Source organism: Caretta caretta, chromosome 12 (genome assembly GCF_965140235.1).
Source record: "Caretta caretta isolate rCarCar2 chromosome 12, rCarCar1.hap1, whole genome shotgun sequence".
Classification (NCBI taxonomy): domain Eukaryota; kingdom Metazoa; phylum Chordata; order Testudines; family Cheloniidae; genus Caretta; species Caretta caretta.
Window position 1 is genome coordinate 23,880,793 of NC_134217.1, and position 14,577 is coordinate 23,895,369.

Consider the following 14,577-nt stretch of genomic DNA (forward strand, 5'->3'; position numbering starts at 1 on the left):
GTTGGTAACCATTAAAATATGTTGATTTGCAACTAAATATAGCCGTTGTACTAATTTTGGTCCTCCTTTTTGCTAACCAAGATACTCTATATTTATACACATTTATTTAAGCAAGGATATCATTTAACTTACATTTATTCAGATTTTTAATTTTTACATTTGCATTGTTTAGAAAATAGTGAATGATGCATTTTTTTACTTAATTTGTGTCAAGCTCTGTTTGAATAGAAATGTAATTAAAAATGCACAAAACAGGCATTTTTAATTTTATTAGACAAATAAAACTATCGAATGTATGAGATACATAAAAAACAAGTCTTAGTTTATCAAAATGTTTTTCATTTAAAACTGACTTATTAAACAAAGGAAGTATTATATGTAGTTACTGAACTCCATTGTTTCTTATCACCATGTCTTTCAAGATTTTAGAACTGATAGGCCTCATTCGCTCACATAGTTTTATTTGTAGATTAAAATTAACAATTTTTCTGCCTTTTTTTTTTTTTTTTTTTTAACTCTCATTGGGTTTTTTAACTTTGAGTGAACTAGTCATTGAACTGAATTAGTTGAATAAACTGAGATGAAGAAAACATTATTTTTTTGAATGCAGAAGAGGCTACTCTTGCCAGAAGCTGATTTTGCACTTGAACAATCTCAGGTTCCAGATGCGTAGCCAGTGACTTCCCACCAATGCAGTGGTTTGACTTTCTTTAAAACTTGGCAGCAAACGTACTGCTTAATATTTGTTATTTAATTTAAATTATTTTAATAGACTATAATAAGTTTAGGTCTTAACATAGGTTGTCATCATTTCAAATTTAACTTGAAATAGGTTTATTTATTAAAAAAAAACAACCCTGCATTTTATTCAAATAAAAAAATCTGATTTTAATAAAAGCCATCTGATTGTTTTGATTTTTTTCTTTAAATAATAGATTTTTATCCACCCTGCTCTGAGACCCCCCCAGAAGAAGGGGCCCCCGCAAAACCTGGAAAGGTCAGACTTCACATTTCTCAGTAAAAACTAAGGAGGACGGTTCCTTTTTGTCTTTAGCCTTTCAAGCCTTTTCCATACATCATAAATAAGCAAAATATGGCACAAACATAACTCAAAAAAATATCCATTGCAGGTCACCCTTAAATATCTGAGACAGAAATTAAGATTGTATAATAGCTATAATAATGCTATTTTGTCAGCTTTTAAAGCATTCCACATGGCAAAGCTCCATGGCATGGCCTTTAACTTTCTGGCTCGTGAGAACTGGAGATACTCTCCGAACTAACAGTACTACTCTTTAATCACCAGGAATAGTTTTTGTTGGGTAATATGAATAATTCCCTCACCCTTGCCCCCGAGGGCTGAGCATGACACTTCTGTAGCATCCGCAGCCCTTCTTCACTTAGGAAGCAAGTGACTGGGACCAGGAGTTGAACTGCACATGGCAGAGTTTGACACTGAGACCACTGAGCTAACCATTATATTTATAACTGAAAACAGCATAATAGATTAATAGCTAAATTATATGTAATAATATTAAAATATATGCACATGTTTATATAATAATAATTAATAATAAAAAAAGTGTTGTCCAAAACTTTCAAACCACTAATGTAACTACAGTGGAACCTGTGTTATCCAGCACTTTACCAACTGGAAAGCTCTATAAACTGGCATTTCTGATCTTCATTGAAAGTCTGGTTTATAGTCCGGTTGGTGCGGGGCCGGCAGGCTCCCCACCTGGCTCCACATGGCTCTCTGGAAGCGGTGACATGTCCCTGTTGCACCTAGGTGGAGGAACAGCCAAGAGAGGTTTGGAGTGCGGGAGGGAGTGTGTGTGTGGGATGTCGCTTGGGGTAGGGGGTCGGGGTGCGGGAGGGTTTCGGTTTGCTGGATCCAGGTGGCGCTCACCTTGGGCAGCTCGCTGCGAGTGGCGATATGTCCCTGCTGCTCCTAGGCAGAGATGTGGCTAGGCAGCTCTGCACACTGATTCCACCCTGCCCCAAGTGCTGGTCCCACAGCTCCCATTGGCCGGGAACCAAGGCCAATGGGAGTTGCAGGGGCGGCACCTGCCGGCAGGGGCCCCTCTGCTTAGGATCCAGCACCCCCTCCTGTGTCCCAACTCCCTGCTCTGAGCCCCCTCCCACACCCAAACTCCCTCACAGAATTCGCGCTCTGCACCCACTCCCATGCCCCAGCCCTGAGCTCCCTCTTAGTTAACCGGAATTTTTGACTTTTTTTGACCTCCCATTTCCCCAACATGCCGGATAACGAAGCTTTTACTGTATTAGATTGTGAGGTTTTTAAAATAAATAAATAAATAAATGGAGCATATACATATGCTGTACAAAATTTTACATTCCAGATTTCTATGAAGTCTAGATCTTTACACTATCAAATGTAGACATTCCCTGGTTTATACTACGCCAGTTGATTTGTTTTTCATCATATGTATCTATACATATCTATCAGTACAAAGATCTGGTGGGGCACAATATATATATGAATGAGTGTGAGGCACTATCCTGCTCCTTTCATAAAAGATGCATCCACTCAAACAGCAGAGGGCCACTTCTGGTAAAAGAAATCTCCTCTCTGTAAATGACCATTTAAAAATATTTCCTCAGGATTTCTAGCAAAATTGTGACATTTAAAATTAACCATTACTAGAGTGTTGATTTTTTGATGATTGCTTGGCTATCTGAACGTATGTACATCCTATATTTAGACACATTTTTGTTTTAGATAGGGAAATAATATACATGTAATATGTTTTATTCATGACAGTAGAGATAGTTACAAAGATGTTTTCTTTTCCATTTATCTTCTTATTGCTTTTTTCCATCCTCAGGTCCATCTCCTTCTGTACTGGAGTATCTGTCAGGGAAAGACAAAGAGAGAATAAAAGAAGTAAAACAGGCAGCTGAACAACAAATGAAAACACAAACTTTACCTCAGCAATCCTTGAATATCTCATCCTTCTCATATGGTGTTCATCAGAAGTGGCAAATGGCTTTGGGGGGGCAGTTAGCCACCCCTAGTTCTAGTGACTTCAAACCATTTGCAAAAAATCCAGAAAAACAAAAAAGATATGAAGATTATATAGAGAGTCTTAAACAAGGACAGAAAGGTAACTAGCCAATGGTCATGGAAACTCTTCTGCATTTTTTTATTTGGAAAAAGTTATTTCTGCAATTTTGATTAAGTGTTTCATTTTAAGCTTCTCATAGGCTTGATTCCAGAATTCCATACATAGCGCTTTTCTCTCTGTTTCCTGAGGGCCTAATCTTGCAAAATTTAGGCACATAAGTAATCCCATTGACTTGAATGGGACTACACATTAATTTAAGTGTTCGTGAGATTGGGAGCTTTGATCATACTCATCTTAGTTTCTCTGATCCCTCATAATGTAGCTCACAACCTCACAGACGAGGGGTTCTCAACCTTTTTCTTTCTGAGCGCCCCCCCCCCCCAACATGTTATAAGAACTCCACGGCCCACCTGTGCCACAACAACTGGTTTTCTGCATGTAAAAGCTGGGGCTGGTGCTAGGGGGTAGGAAGCAGGGGAACTGCCCACTAAGCTACATTGCTCAGGCTTCAGCTTCTGCCTCAGGTGGCGGGGCTCAGAGCTCCGGCCTTCAGCCCCATGCGGTGTGAGGCTTCAGCTCTCTGCCCTGGGTCACAGCAAGTTTAACACTGGCCCTGCTGGACGGACCCCCTGAAACCTGCTTGTGGCCCCCTAGCAGGCCCTGGACTTCTGGTTGAGAACTGCTGTCATGGACCATACTGTGATCTTGCAGTCTTTGTTTGTTTGTTTTTTGTTTCCTTCTTGTTTACCTTCCAGCTCCGTACCTTTAACCTGCTTTTAATACTCATCTCTCTTTTGTAATGAAGACCGTATGTACTCTGGGTAAAGTGGGACCATAGTAATGTTAATTTAGTCTGTCACCAGGAAGTATCCATTCATTCCCTACCCCCACACAACAGTTTAATGTTCCAGAATACCCACTGATGTAAAATACGACGATTTTCAATAGTTGTTATTTTCAGGGATGGGTATTTTTGCTATGCTCTCCAGGCTGCCTCGCTCCACTCTTCATGTCCAGTTTAGAACCTTCCCCCCTGCTCCCCAACTATGCCAGGGAAATGGGGAGCTCGTAGTTGGCTTTAGCAATTAATATCCAGGGCTCCCTGTTCTTCAGTGGCTGTGCTGTTCTCCAGGAAAATCAGCTAACCAGCCTGTGCTTCTGGGTTCTCCCCACTTTCTATCTGCAGACTGGGCTTCAGCTCTGCTGGGCTTCATGGATCAGTGCAGGGAGCAGGTACTGTAATCCAATTGACTTGCATTTGGTAGGAAAAGCTGGATGATGAGAGACAGATCTCAGCAAGACAGGGAAACAGAAAACAAATGTCAGATGCTCTGTTGCACCAAAAGGGCAAATTCTATGGCAAAAATGCTGATTTTTGAGGTATTTTCAAAAAAAGCCATATCCCATATCTACAGAGTCCACTGGGTCTCTTACTAAGATGAAGGAAAGCTCAGAATCAGATGTTGGTCCAATAAAAGATGTTACTTGACCCACCTTGTGTCTCTGAGACAGAGGCATGTTATTACTTCATTTTTTGTTGTTGTTATTGCAGCTGCATTTGGCTGTTCTTTGATGTTGAGCTCTGTCTTTGGGCTTGTAGTTTATCTGCTCAGGACATAGATTGTTGCTTTGTATAAAATGGAACAACTTAAATATATTTAGTAGTAGATCAGGATGAAAACGCAGGAAATCTTGAAATAATGTGGAAGGTCAAAAAAACTCTTTATCAGAAGCTCGGCTTGGTGTTGATTTTGTTCCTGTCTCCTCTAGAAGCAAATATGAACCAAAATTTGTTCCTTGTAAACAGGAAAGGATGAGTGTTTGTTTTTTAAAAAAGCTACATGGCACATCTGAATTTGCACTTATGAGCATGCACATTTTATGCATCCAAAAAGCCAATTTGAATACTCAAATGCAAATCTAAACTTTACTAGCAGGTTCGCATATTAAGCTTTTTACCTTTACATTTCAAGCATTTTGTTGGAGTTGTGTGTGATGTTTTGTTTTCTATGGAGCATTTAATATTTTGTATATTCCAGTGTGCATTACAGAGCATTGAGTTAGGTGTCAATAGTACAGTAATGGGTTAGGTAAATGAAGTAGCCATTATTCATTTGGCAAAGGTTGTCATTCTGACACTATTTGGGCAATCATCCCTGGCTTCTGAAGAATAGTATATCCAGCAAGACACATGGGGTTACCCCTATTCTTTATTTCTGAAGTCTTCCGCACTTTTATATTCAACTACATATTCATCAGACCCTTGTGGAGATGAGCTTGGCTTCTGGAATTATTTAAAAGAATCACAAAATGAGTTAAACCAACATACAAGTTAGTGTATTTTATACTTAAAAGTAACTTTTAATGGCTTCTAAGCATTTCTGTCCTTTAACTTACAATAGATACATCAGAGAGTCATTCAGATCCGGGTATGACAGAATGGGAGCGAGGAAGGGAACGAGAGGAGTTCTTCCATGCAGCAGTGCTCTACAAATCCTCCAACCCAGTCCTGTCATCAAGGTTTACTCGGGCCAAGCATGAAGATGACACCGACAAAGTGGAAGTTCCTCGAGACCAAGAGGTTCATGCTGTTAATAATCCTGTATTGTGATTACCTGTGTTAACACTAAGTAGCGCAATCCAGTGTATTTAAAACATCATGGTAGAAGATAAGTGTAATAAAGTTTGTTGCCTTAAGAAACCAAAAGGAAATATACAATACTGCTCGCACAGCAGTAGTTAAGTATTTATCCTTTAAGTTCACTGAATGTTGACACTATTACAATAATAGCAGGCATTTTAAGAAGGTGATTATATTCTGTAGAGTATATAATCAACATCTGAATTTTACAGATGGATATTGATGACAAAGAATCTGCAGTGAAGATGAAGATGTTTGGCAAGCTCACAAGAGATAAGTTTGAGTGGCACCCTGAGAAGCTATTGTGTAAAAGATTTAATGTTCCTGATCCCTACTCTGAGTAAGATGATTAATCAGATATCTTAATGTTTTCAAAATAATGTTTTTAATTGTTCTGAAATGTGTGTTTGTGTAATATTTGGGGAATATGCTAGCTTGATATCTCTGGAGGCTGAAACCCTCTCTTTGTCTTCAGAATAGATGCAACCCAGATAGACCAGCAGGCAAGCTTCTTTCTGATAACTTGCCAATTTGCTTTTTACTTAAACTGGGAGGATCACCTCTACGCATTGTCTCATTAGAGATACTTTGAATGGAAATAGGTGATCCTCCTCCCCCCCCCCCCCCGAACATGCTCCTTCGTTAGGGTTTGTATGTGTTAATAGCTGCTTCATGGACTCTGCTTGTTTTGTGGATAATCTGAGACTTCATTTTCCAGTGTTGTCCATCCATCCCATCATTAAAAACAATGATTGACAAATAATTTCATTTTCCTCTAGTTCATCGATTGTTGGGTTACCCAAAGTGAAACGTGACAAATATTCTGTATTCAACTTCTTAACGCTACCGGAGTCTACCACAACAACTATAACTCAAACAATAAATGAAAAAATGCAACAGAATATCAGTCCTAACAGTAAGTGGGTCAGCATTTTATTAATGTAATCCCAGTAGTTAATGATTTAAAAAACATTGATGTACTTGTCATGGAATGTGAAAATACCAAGATGCAATTTCCTTAAAAATAAAAGGAAACTGTGTGAAAACTCAGAGCTACACAGATAAGGTCAGAGCAATTGAAATCAGTGGAGTTATACTGATTTATAGCACTGAGAATCTGGCCAATAGAGATCTTCTAGTTTAGAGAGGTTTTTTTTTAAAATATAGGCAGTAATGATAAAACAAGTATTAGTAAATAATTGACCTGACCATGAAATGCTGTAGTATTTAATATAAAGCTAATTAACCATGATGCTTGGGATCTTGTACCAATTTTTAGAGCCAAAGAAACCATCAAGATGGGATGTATCTGACAAAGAGAAGAAGAAAAAGGATTCTATTAGTGAGTTCATAAGTCTTGCTAGATCAAAAGTTAATATTCAGCAGCAACAACCAGAATCAGTAATAGAAGAAGATAGAAGCAGAACAAATGAACCCCTTCCCAATAAGGTATAAGATCTCCAAAGGTTTGACGTTTTCAGTAACATTCATGATATTGCACATTGCTCTTCTCCTTGTTGATGGTTTTTTGAAATGCCTTTCCTTGTGCATGGAGAGAGGCAGTAATAGCAACTCATGCTAAGTTAGAAAAGACATGTCTGCACTTGAGGCCAAATTATGCCCTCCACCTGTGGGAAAGAGAGCTGCTTCTTCACAATATGTCTCCTATGGAAGCTCCTCTTCTGGGGCTCTGCAAGCACTGGGTTCCTCAAATGGAGAGACTGCAGGCCTAGGGCAGATCTAGCTGCTCTGCAGCATCATACATTCACAAATGTACACTAGGGGGAACTTCCTGACTTTGGCTCTAACTTACTTAGGTTCCCATTCTGTGAGCTTAAGCTCTCACCCCCATGAAAGATGGGCAGTGGCAGGAGGGGTTCTGGTCACCACAGTTCCTGCGGCAGCATGTTGTCAAGAAGATGTGGAAACCAGAAGGCAGTGTGAAGGCACCAGTTGACTAAGTAGCACTGCGTGGATCTTGGAGTTCCATGGGTTCTTTGGCCTGAATCTCCCTATTGTGTGTGGTGGGAGGACAAACACCAATTTTGCCCCCTGCTCAAACAGAAAATGGGGAAAAAACTCTGCAACAGTAAACTATTAAATTTCTAGTCTTCTACATGGGGAAACATATTTATACATTGATGGGGAATTTGGGATATTGCCATGAAAGTATTTAGCATTGAAATGCTTTGTACTTTTATTCACATCATTTTGCCCTAGAATTTCCTACCTAAAGCACATAATTTTAATATCCATGGTTCTGTGGTTGTGTGCTGCTGGTGGTACATGAAGAGCTGGCTGATCTCAAGGTGTTGGCAGTCTTTGTTGTTTCAATGAGACAGCTAAAAACAGATCTCATAAGCAAGTTGGTGTAGTTGCCACAGCAATATGTGATAATAAGTGTGAGGAAAGATGGTGTCCATTCTAGAAGTTGGAGGGGCGGGGGCCCAAACAATGTTGGGGGAGGGAACCCCCAATCCTTGCTTTCTACAGAGAAATGTATAGTTCAGTTGAAGGAAAACACTTGTACTTCTAATTCTTGCTGTTTTACTCAAGAAGCAAAACAGTAATCTGACGTACATGAAACTCTGCAGGCATGTAGATCTTGATATTTTGTTTGCTCTCTATAGCAGATAGTACTCAATGTGATTCTATTGCATGTGGGGACGAATTGTGGAGACCTTCTGTAGCTCCAACCATGAGAAATTACAGGGTTAACAAAAAAGAGCACAAACTGGGTAGTTATCATAAATAACAATTACCCCTTTTGCATATGCAGTTTTAGCAGATATGCTGGTGGAAGCCATTTGAAAATTTGACCCTAACCGTGAAATTTGTTAAGGGCTATCGGTTATTTTAGGTTAGCAGGATAGTTCTTTTGTTTGCATTAACTAACATAGGTTGACTCACACATTTGACATTGATTTTATTGTGTATGGACTTGGGGGTTTGAACAACAAACATTTAATAAAGGGGTGGGGAGAATTTACTCTTTGGAAAGGGTATGCAAGCCTCTCTCTGGTCCATGTAAGGACTGTGGGGGGAGCTAGCTAGAATGACCGTACGGTCTTTGTAATCCCTAATTGTTCTGCACTGTCTAGAAGTTGGTGCAACTCAGGGTGAGCAAAGGGAAACATGGGCTTACAGGAATTTGTATGGTTATAGCTCATACATAGGGGACACAAGGATAGCAAGTATAGTCTGGGATTGTGGCTGTAGAGGGGGTGTGATGCCTTCCAGCAGATGGGAGGTTTAATTCCATCTACTACACCCACTGATTTTCTTGCACAAAGTCCACTTTTCTCTGCTTTGTACAGGGACGGATGCATATTATTTTGAGGAAGATGATAGATTTGTTTGTTGTGAACTTAAGCTAAAGAAAAAGTATCTAGAATCTATTGACTTAAAAATAAAAAGTGTTAATATTTTATATTCTTTCAAGTGTGCTGTTCTGACCTGCATGAAAAAGGGGCACAATACAGCACTCTGTATTGGAAAGTGACTTAATTTAGCAGTGTCTGTGCTCTTCTACTGTGCATCAACAGTTGTCAAGTTTATAGACTTCAGATTTACTGTAAAATTTGCTAATTTTAACATCCTCAATGAAAATACCATTAAAGGTGTCACAATATTTTTATCTTAATGGAGAGACACTTCTTTCCTCCGTTAGTGTTTTAAATTTTTTTCCTTATGGGCACTGTTATGCAGGCAGTTAATGAAAGCACTGATCAGAAAGAAGAAGAAGAAAGCAGACCATCTATGGATTTATTTAAAGCCATCTTTGCCAGTTCCTCAGATGAAAAATCATCCTCATCTGAAGAAGATAGTGATGAAGAGGCGCATCAGCCACCTTCTGCTGTGCCAAACTCGGAAAGTACAAAGCATGCTAATCTGCCAGATACCTCCTCAGCTGATGTACAAGGTAATAGTTAACAGTTTGTTCAGTTTCATGAAATTCTAGTAATTTTATAAGAAATTAAAACACTATTAGCCTAGTAGAAAAATGCTTTATACCAGTCTCACACTGGTATAACTACACTGTTTTCTCAGGGGAGTAACACCAGTGTAAAACTGGAGTAATAGAATGCTGAATTAAGTGTTCTCTATTTAAATATTATCTACATAGCCATAGGCCAATGACAGTTTTTACAGATGCAAACAAATGCATTTGACAGTGTTAAACAGAGTGAGGGATGAGGACAGATCCCATATTACTCTGTAAAGAAAGCCCCAAAATTGGGTGATTTTATACACCTATAATAAGGTGTATGATATATGACAAAGTATATCTATTTAATAATGAAATTTTGACCAGACTGGAAATAAGTAGAATTTGCATTTATTTGAAAAAGGAATTTCCTTTCTATATTTTGATATTCTCATTTAAAATAATATTGAAATGGATTTTTAAATAGTACAGCAATATAGCTGTATCTCACCAGTTCTCACTATCGGTCTACAAAGCAAATAAATTCATGGGACTGGGGGGAAAAGCAGTCTTGTTCTATTATTTACCAAGATTTAAAGCAGAGTATTATAGGGAGTTCTCATACTAGAAAATAAAGTAACACTGTACTAGAATACATTTAATAGTTTACTAGGAAATATTAGTAAGCAAAATAACATTTTATTTTGACAGTTAGGGATGATGTATCTTTAATTTTTAAATTGGCTTTTGTTGGCTTATTTACCAACTAGAAAAAAAGGCAATATGCAGTGGATCTCCCAGTAATTAGTGCCAGTTAATCTAATTCGTGCAGATGGAGTAATAAATTACTAAATAAAATAAACTAACACCCCTCATTCAAACTTAAAGTAGCCTTATTTCATAGTATAAATACCGATTTATATATACTTTTTAATGTGGAATCTTTTCAAACTGCTTGGTCTTAAATCACCTTTTAGGCTATTCCCATATCTTCAACACTGGAATTTTCCTAATTCTTGAAAAATTTGAAGGGTGAATCTGTTTTTTGCCCTTAAGTTATAGATTGTTTTGTTAATATTTATACTTGTGTTGCCTGCAATTTTTAATTTAAAAATCAGTAGCACTGTGATCAAATATTTGGTGATCCCCGCCAGTGCAACCAATCTTTGAAATGCACAGGAAGTGCAAAGGGAAAAGGCATCAACTTCTCCTTGTTGATAAAGATTTTTAAAATTTTAGAAGGTTATGTACAAAAAAAGAAAAGCTTAAGAAATCATACATTTATGTAACTGAAGTCCTTTTTAAAGAAATTGTGTAATTATTGGAAGCTTCTGAGGAGCCTTTTAATAAGAAATAAGGGTTAGAATCACCTTCTGCTTCTGTGAAAAACTAGTAAGTGCAAAATCTAAACAAGAGTGCAAAATTCATTAACTTGTGTTTATTTGATATTTCATTTTTAATGGAATATTTTCTGAGCTGTTTTGGGTATGGGACCTACTTCTTCCTTTTAAGTTAACCTATATGTTTGTTTTTCTAGAATGTATGGCTGTTACAAGTGAACCTGACCTTGTGCCACCTCTTTTGAAGGAGGAGCTGGATAAGGTAGAAGAATTTGGACCGAGGTTGCCTCCAGTTTCATTTTCTAGTAAGTATTGAAGACTTTAAATTTTGTACACTGAAAATGTATATATAATGCAGTTATTTTATTTATGCTCCCCATAAACATCTTCAGTTACCTCATTATCTACCTTCAAATCCCCTTCTCAAAACTCTCCTTTGTCATGATGCCTACGAAAATCTGGGGTGTTGGGACCACTGCCTATCGTGCTAGCCAATATTGTCTTATTATTTCCTGGTAGTTCCTGGTCTCTCTGCCTTCATCTGTTGTCTCTTGTCTTTTATGTTTAGAGCCCTGCAAATCCGTGGATATCTGCTTTATGTCCGTGGATATCGGATGCAGATATCTGCGGACCATTTTTGTGGATCGCGGATCAGATGCAGACATAGGTGCTGGTACTAGGGGTGCTGTTGCACGCCCTGACTTGAAGTGGTTTCCATTATATACAGGGTTTACAGTTCGGTTCAATGGCTCTCAGTACCCGCCCCATTAAAAATTGTTCCAGCACGCCTGGATGCGGATACAAATTTTGTATCCATGCAGGGTTCTAAATATAGGCTCTTAAAGGTGGGGAAGCAGCTGTCTGCAGCTCATACCCTATGAAGCTGCTTCTCCACCTTCCAGATCCTATATCCCGCCCCACACCCAGTTACTTGCTTTGCAGAAGCAGCTGCCTTCCTCTCCAATTGACCTGACGCAGCAATATGAAGTTGGGAGAGGTTTCCTAAATATCTTCATTGCTTAAACCATAGCAATAGGAGCATGGGGAATTTTGCTGCCTGTCTTGATCTAACATCTCCCCTTTCTCTATATACAGGGGAGAAAGGAATATAGGCTGCTTCCCTTCCCCACCTTCCAGATCCTATATTCCCTCTCCTCAGGATACAGAGAAAGGGGAGGTGATAGATCAGAAGCAGCTGTCTGCAGCTCACTGCCAATGAGGATCTGGAAGGCAGGGAAACAGCCTCAGAGGCTGTGAGCTGCAGACAGATGCTTCCCCACCTTTGAGAGCCTATATACCAGGGGTTGGCAACCTTCGGCACATGGCCCATCAGGGTAATCCGCTGGCAGGCTGCGAGACATTTAGTTTACATTGACAGTCCGCAGGCACAGCAACCTGCGGCCCGTCGCTTCCCGCAGCTCCCATTGGCTGGGAACAGCGAACCGCAGCCACTGGGAGCTGCGGAGGGCCATGCCTGCAGACAGTCAATGTAAACAAAATGTCTCGCAGCCAGCGATTACCCTGATGGGCCACATGCTGAAGGTTGCCAACCCCTGTTATATAGTGTACACACGCACTCACACAGACGCTCCTCCTGAGAGGCACTGTGAGATAACGTGCTGCTGTAGGTGCGATGCGGGTCAGATACAAGTTGATTCTTGTGGATGTGGATCCAAAATTTTTGTATCCGGGCAGGGCTCTACTTATATTTAGATTGTAAGCCTCTCAGGGCAGGGACCATTTTTCTGTTCCGTGTTTGTACAGTGGCTAGAACAATGAGGTCCTGGTCTTATGACTTTGTATTTCAGAGGGCAATTTATTGACTGGTATTTGATCTGAAATTAGGTACTATACAGAGATAGATATACAAGTGAATGTTACACCGGCTTAAAGCCTAGAGTTGTTAAGCAGCTGTCCCCATGCAAGTAGACGGTATTTTTGGTACAGAGATATTATGGGTCAGTGTGTGTGTGTGTGTGTATTAGTGTAGATATACACATACATACATTTAATCTGGCTGTAAGTTTGTGTTCAAGTCACTAAAATTCAGAACTCGTGTAGTTATTGTCTTTTCTCTACCCAGAATCAGACCTTACGGATCTTTGAGTAGGAGAATGTATGCTGCTGCTATTACCTGTTGAATGTTGAACAGACAGGGTTTTTGTTGTTTTAATCCTGTTTAATTAACCACATTCAACAGATTTAGAGTGAATAACAAGTCATTGTTACTTCATCTGTGGAAACTTTGCGCACAGGTTAAAGATATTCTATGTTGTCTTATGTCATATAATTTCAATTCACATCCAGGTCCCTTTCTTGGAAACTATAAGAGCACTGGGCTCCTTCATTCTTCCCTCTCGCCCTACCTACACCTGTGTACGTTAAAGTGATATTGTCAAGAGCTTTGATCCTACATTGGGATCCACTAGCACAGACTTTTGTGCCTGTGAAGATTCCCACTGATTTAATTGGGGCTCTGCACAGACTCAAGAGTCAATGCTAATAGATCCTGATGCAAAATCGGGGCCAAGGTTGGCATGTTTGGTTTTTTTATATCTGATTGCAAAGGTATGTCTATAGAGTAGAGAAGTTAAAATGAATTGGAATTGGGAGTCCCAAATCCCTTATGCAGCTTTGGAAATCTCAGCCCAAATATTAGGGAATTTACATTTTTGTGTAGTTTAATATTGTGTTTGTCTTTTACTTGGTAATGCGTTTATTTCTCTATATTTGATTTTTGCTTTAGAGACTACTCAGGAGCATGAGCCAGTATCACTAGCAAGTTCTGTTGAAGCCAATCAGAAAGAGAAACCTAAAAAGAACAAAGAAAAACACAAAGTTAAGAGAGAGCACAAACACAAAAAGGAAAAGGTGACCAAGTTAAATAAATTGGTTCTTTCTTTCTTTGGATTGATTTCCTCAGTCAAATGAACACTACCATGATATATATGCTGGATTATGGAAAGGAGAAATAGAATTGGGCTGCATAGACACCTTCCCTTAGACTCTGTTAGCACTTCTAGCTTAGAACAGAAGACGCATTAGCTGAACAGGGTGCTGCTTGTTCTTTATGTGCTTAGGGACCAAACGCATAGTTTGCTTAGATACCGCATAATGCTGTAGAAAACCTGATAGATTATAATAATAAAATTTCTAAATATATGTTTAGTTTAATTTATTTGGTCCTTGCCTCCTAGAGACCTTAGCTTGTATTATTTAAAGTTTACACAACTGAAGATGTGCGAGTACTGTTGTTACTGCTCTGCTCCAGTTAACTTTGGAATTTATACTGAAATATGTTTCCTGTGATCCCAGTTGCTCTTTTTTAGTGAACTTCTGTTCTAATTTGACCAACTTTTTTAAAATTTAAAAAAAAAATACATGAATAGCAAACTCACCTATTTCTTTTTTTAACAGAAAAAGAAACATAAGAAGCACAGGCACAAAGGCAAACACAAGAATAAAAAATCAGAGAAAAACAGTAACTCAGACACTGTTGATAGCAGTGACAGCCTTAGTGACATAGAGGAGATCACAGATTTGTCATCCCAGGAACTTCTAAGAAGGTAAACAGATAAT

The 14,577-nt window shown here is 38.9% G+C and overlaps 1 protein-coding gene across 1 annotated transcript in view; it reads left to right on the forward strand.

Annotated features, from left to right (window-relative positions):
- GPATCH1 (G-patch domain containing 1) overlaps nucleotides 1-14,577 on the forward strand; it is a 29,756-nt gene that overhangs the window by 12,438 nt on the left and 2,741 nt on the right. Inside the window, exons 11-19 of the mRNA XM_048870768.2 lie at nucleotides 2,850-3,128; nucleotides 5,492-5,670; nucleotides 5,943-6,070; nucleotides 6,510-6,646; nucleotides 7,010-7,179; nucleotides 9,439-9,652; nucleotides 11,196-11,303; nucleotides 13,745-13,869; nucleotides 14,416-14,564. Of these exons, the coding sequence (XP_048726725.1) occupies nucleotides 2,850-3,128; nucleotides 5,492-5,670; nucleotides 5,943-6,070; nucleotides 6,510-6,646; nucleotides 7,010-7,179; nucleotides 9,439-9,652; nucleotides 11,196-11,303; nucleotides 13,745-13,869; nucleotides 14,416-14,564 (1,489 nt within the window). The remainder of the gene's footprint in view (nucleotides 1-2,849; nucleotides 3,129-5,491; nucleotides 5,671-5,942; nucleotides 6,071-6,509; nucleotides 6,647-7,009; nucleotides 7,180-9,438; nucleotides 9,653-11,195; nucleotides 11,304-13,744; nucleotides 13,870-14,415; nucleotides 14,565-14,577) is intronic.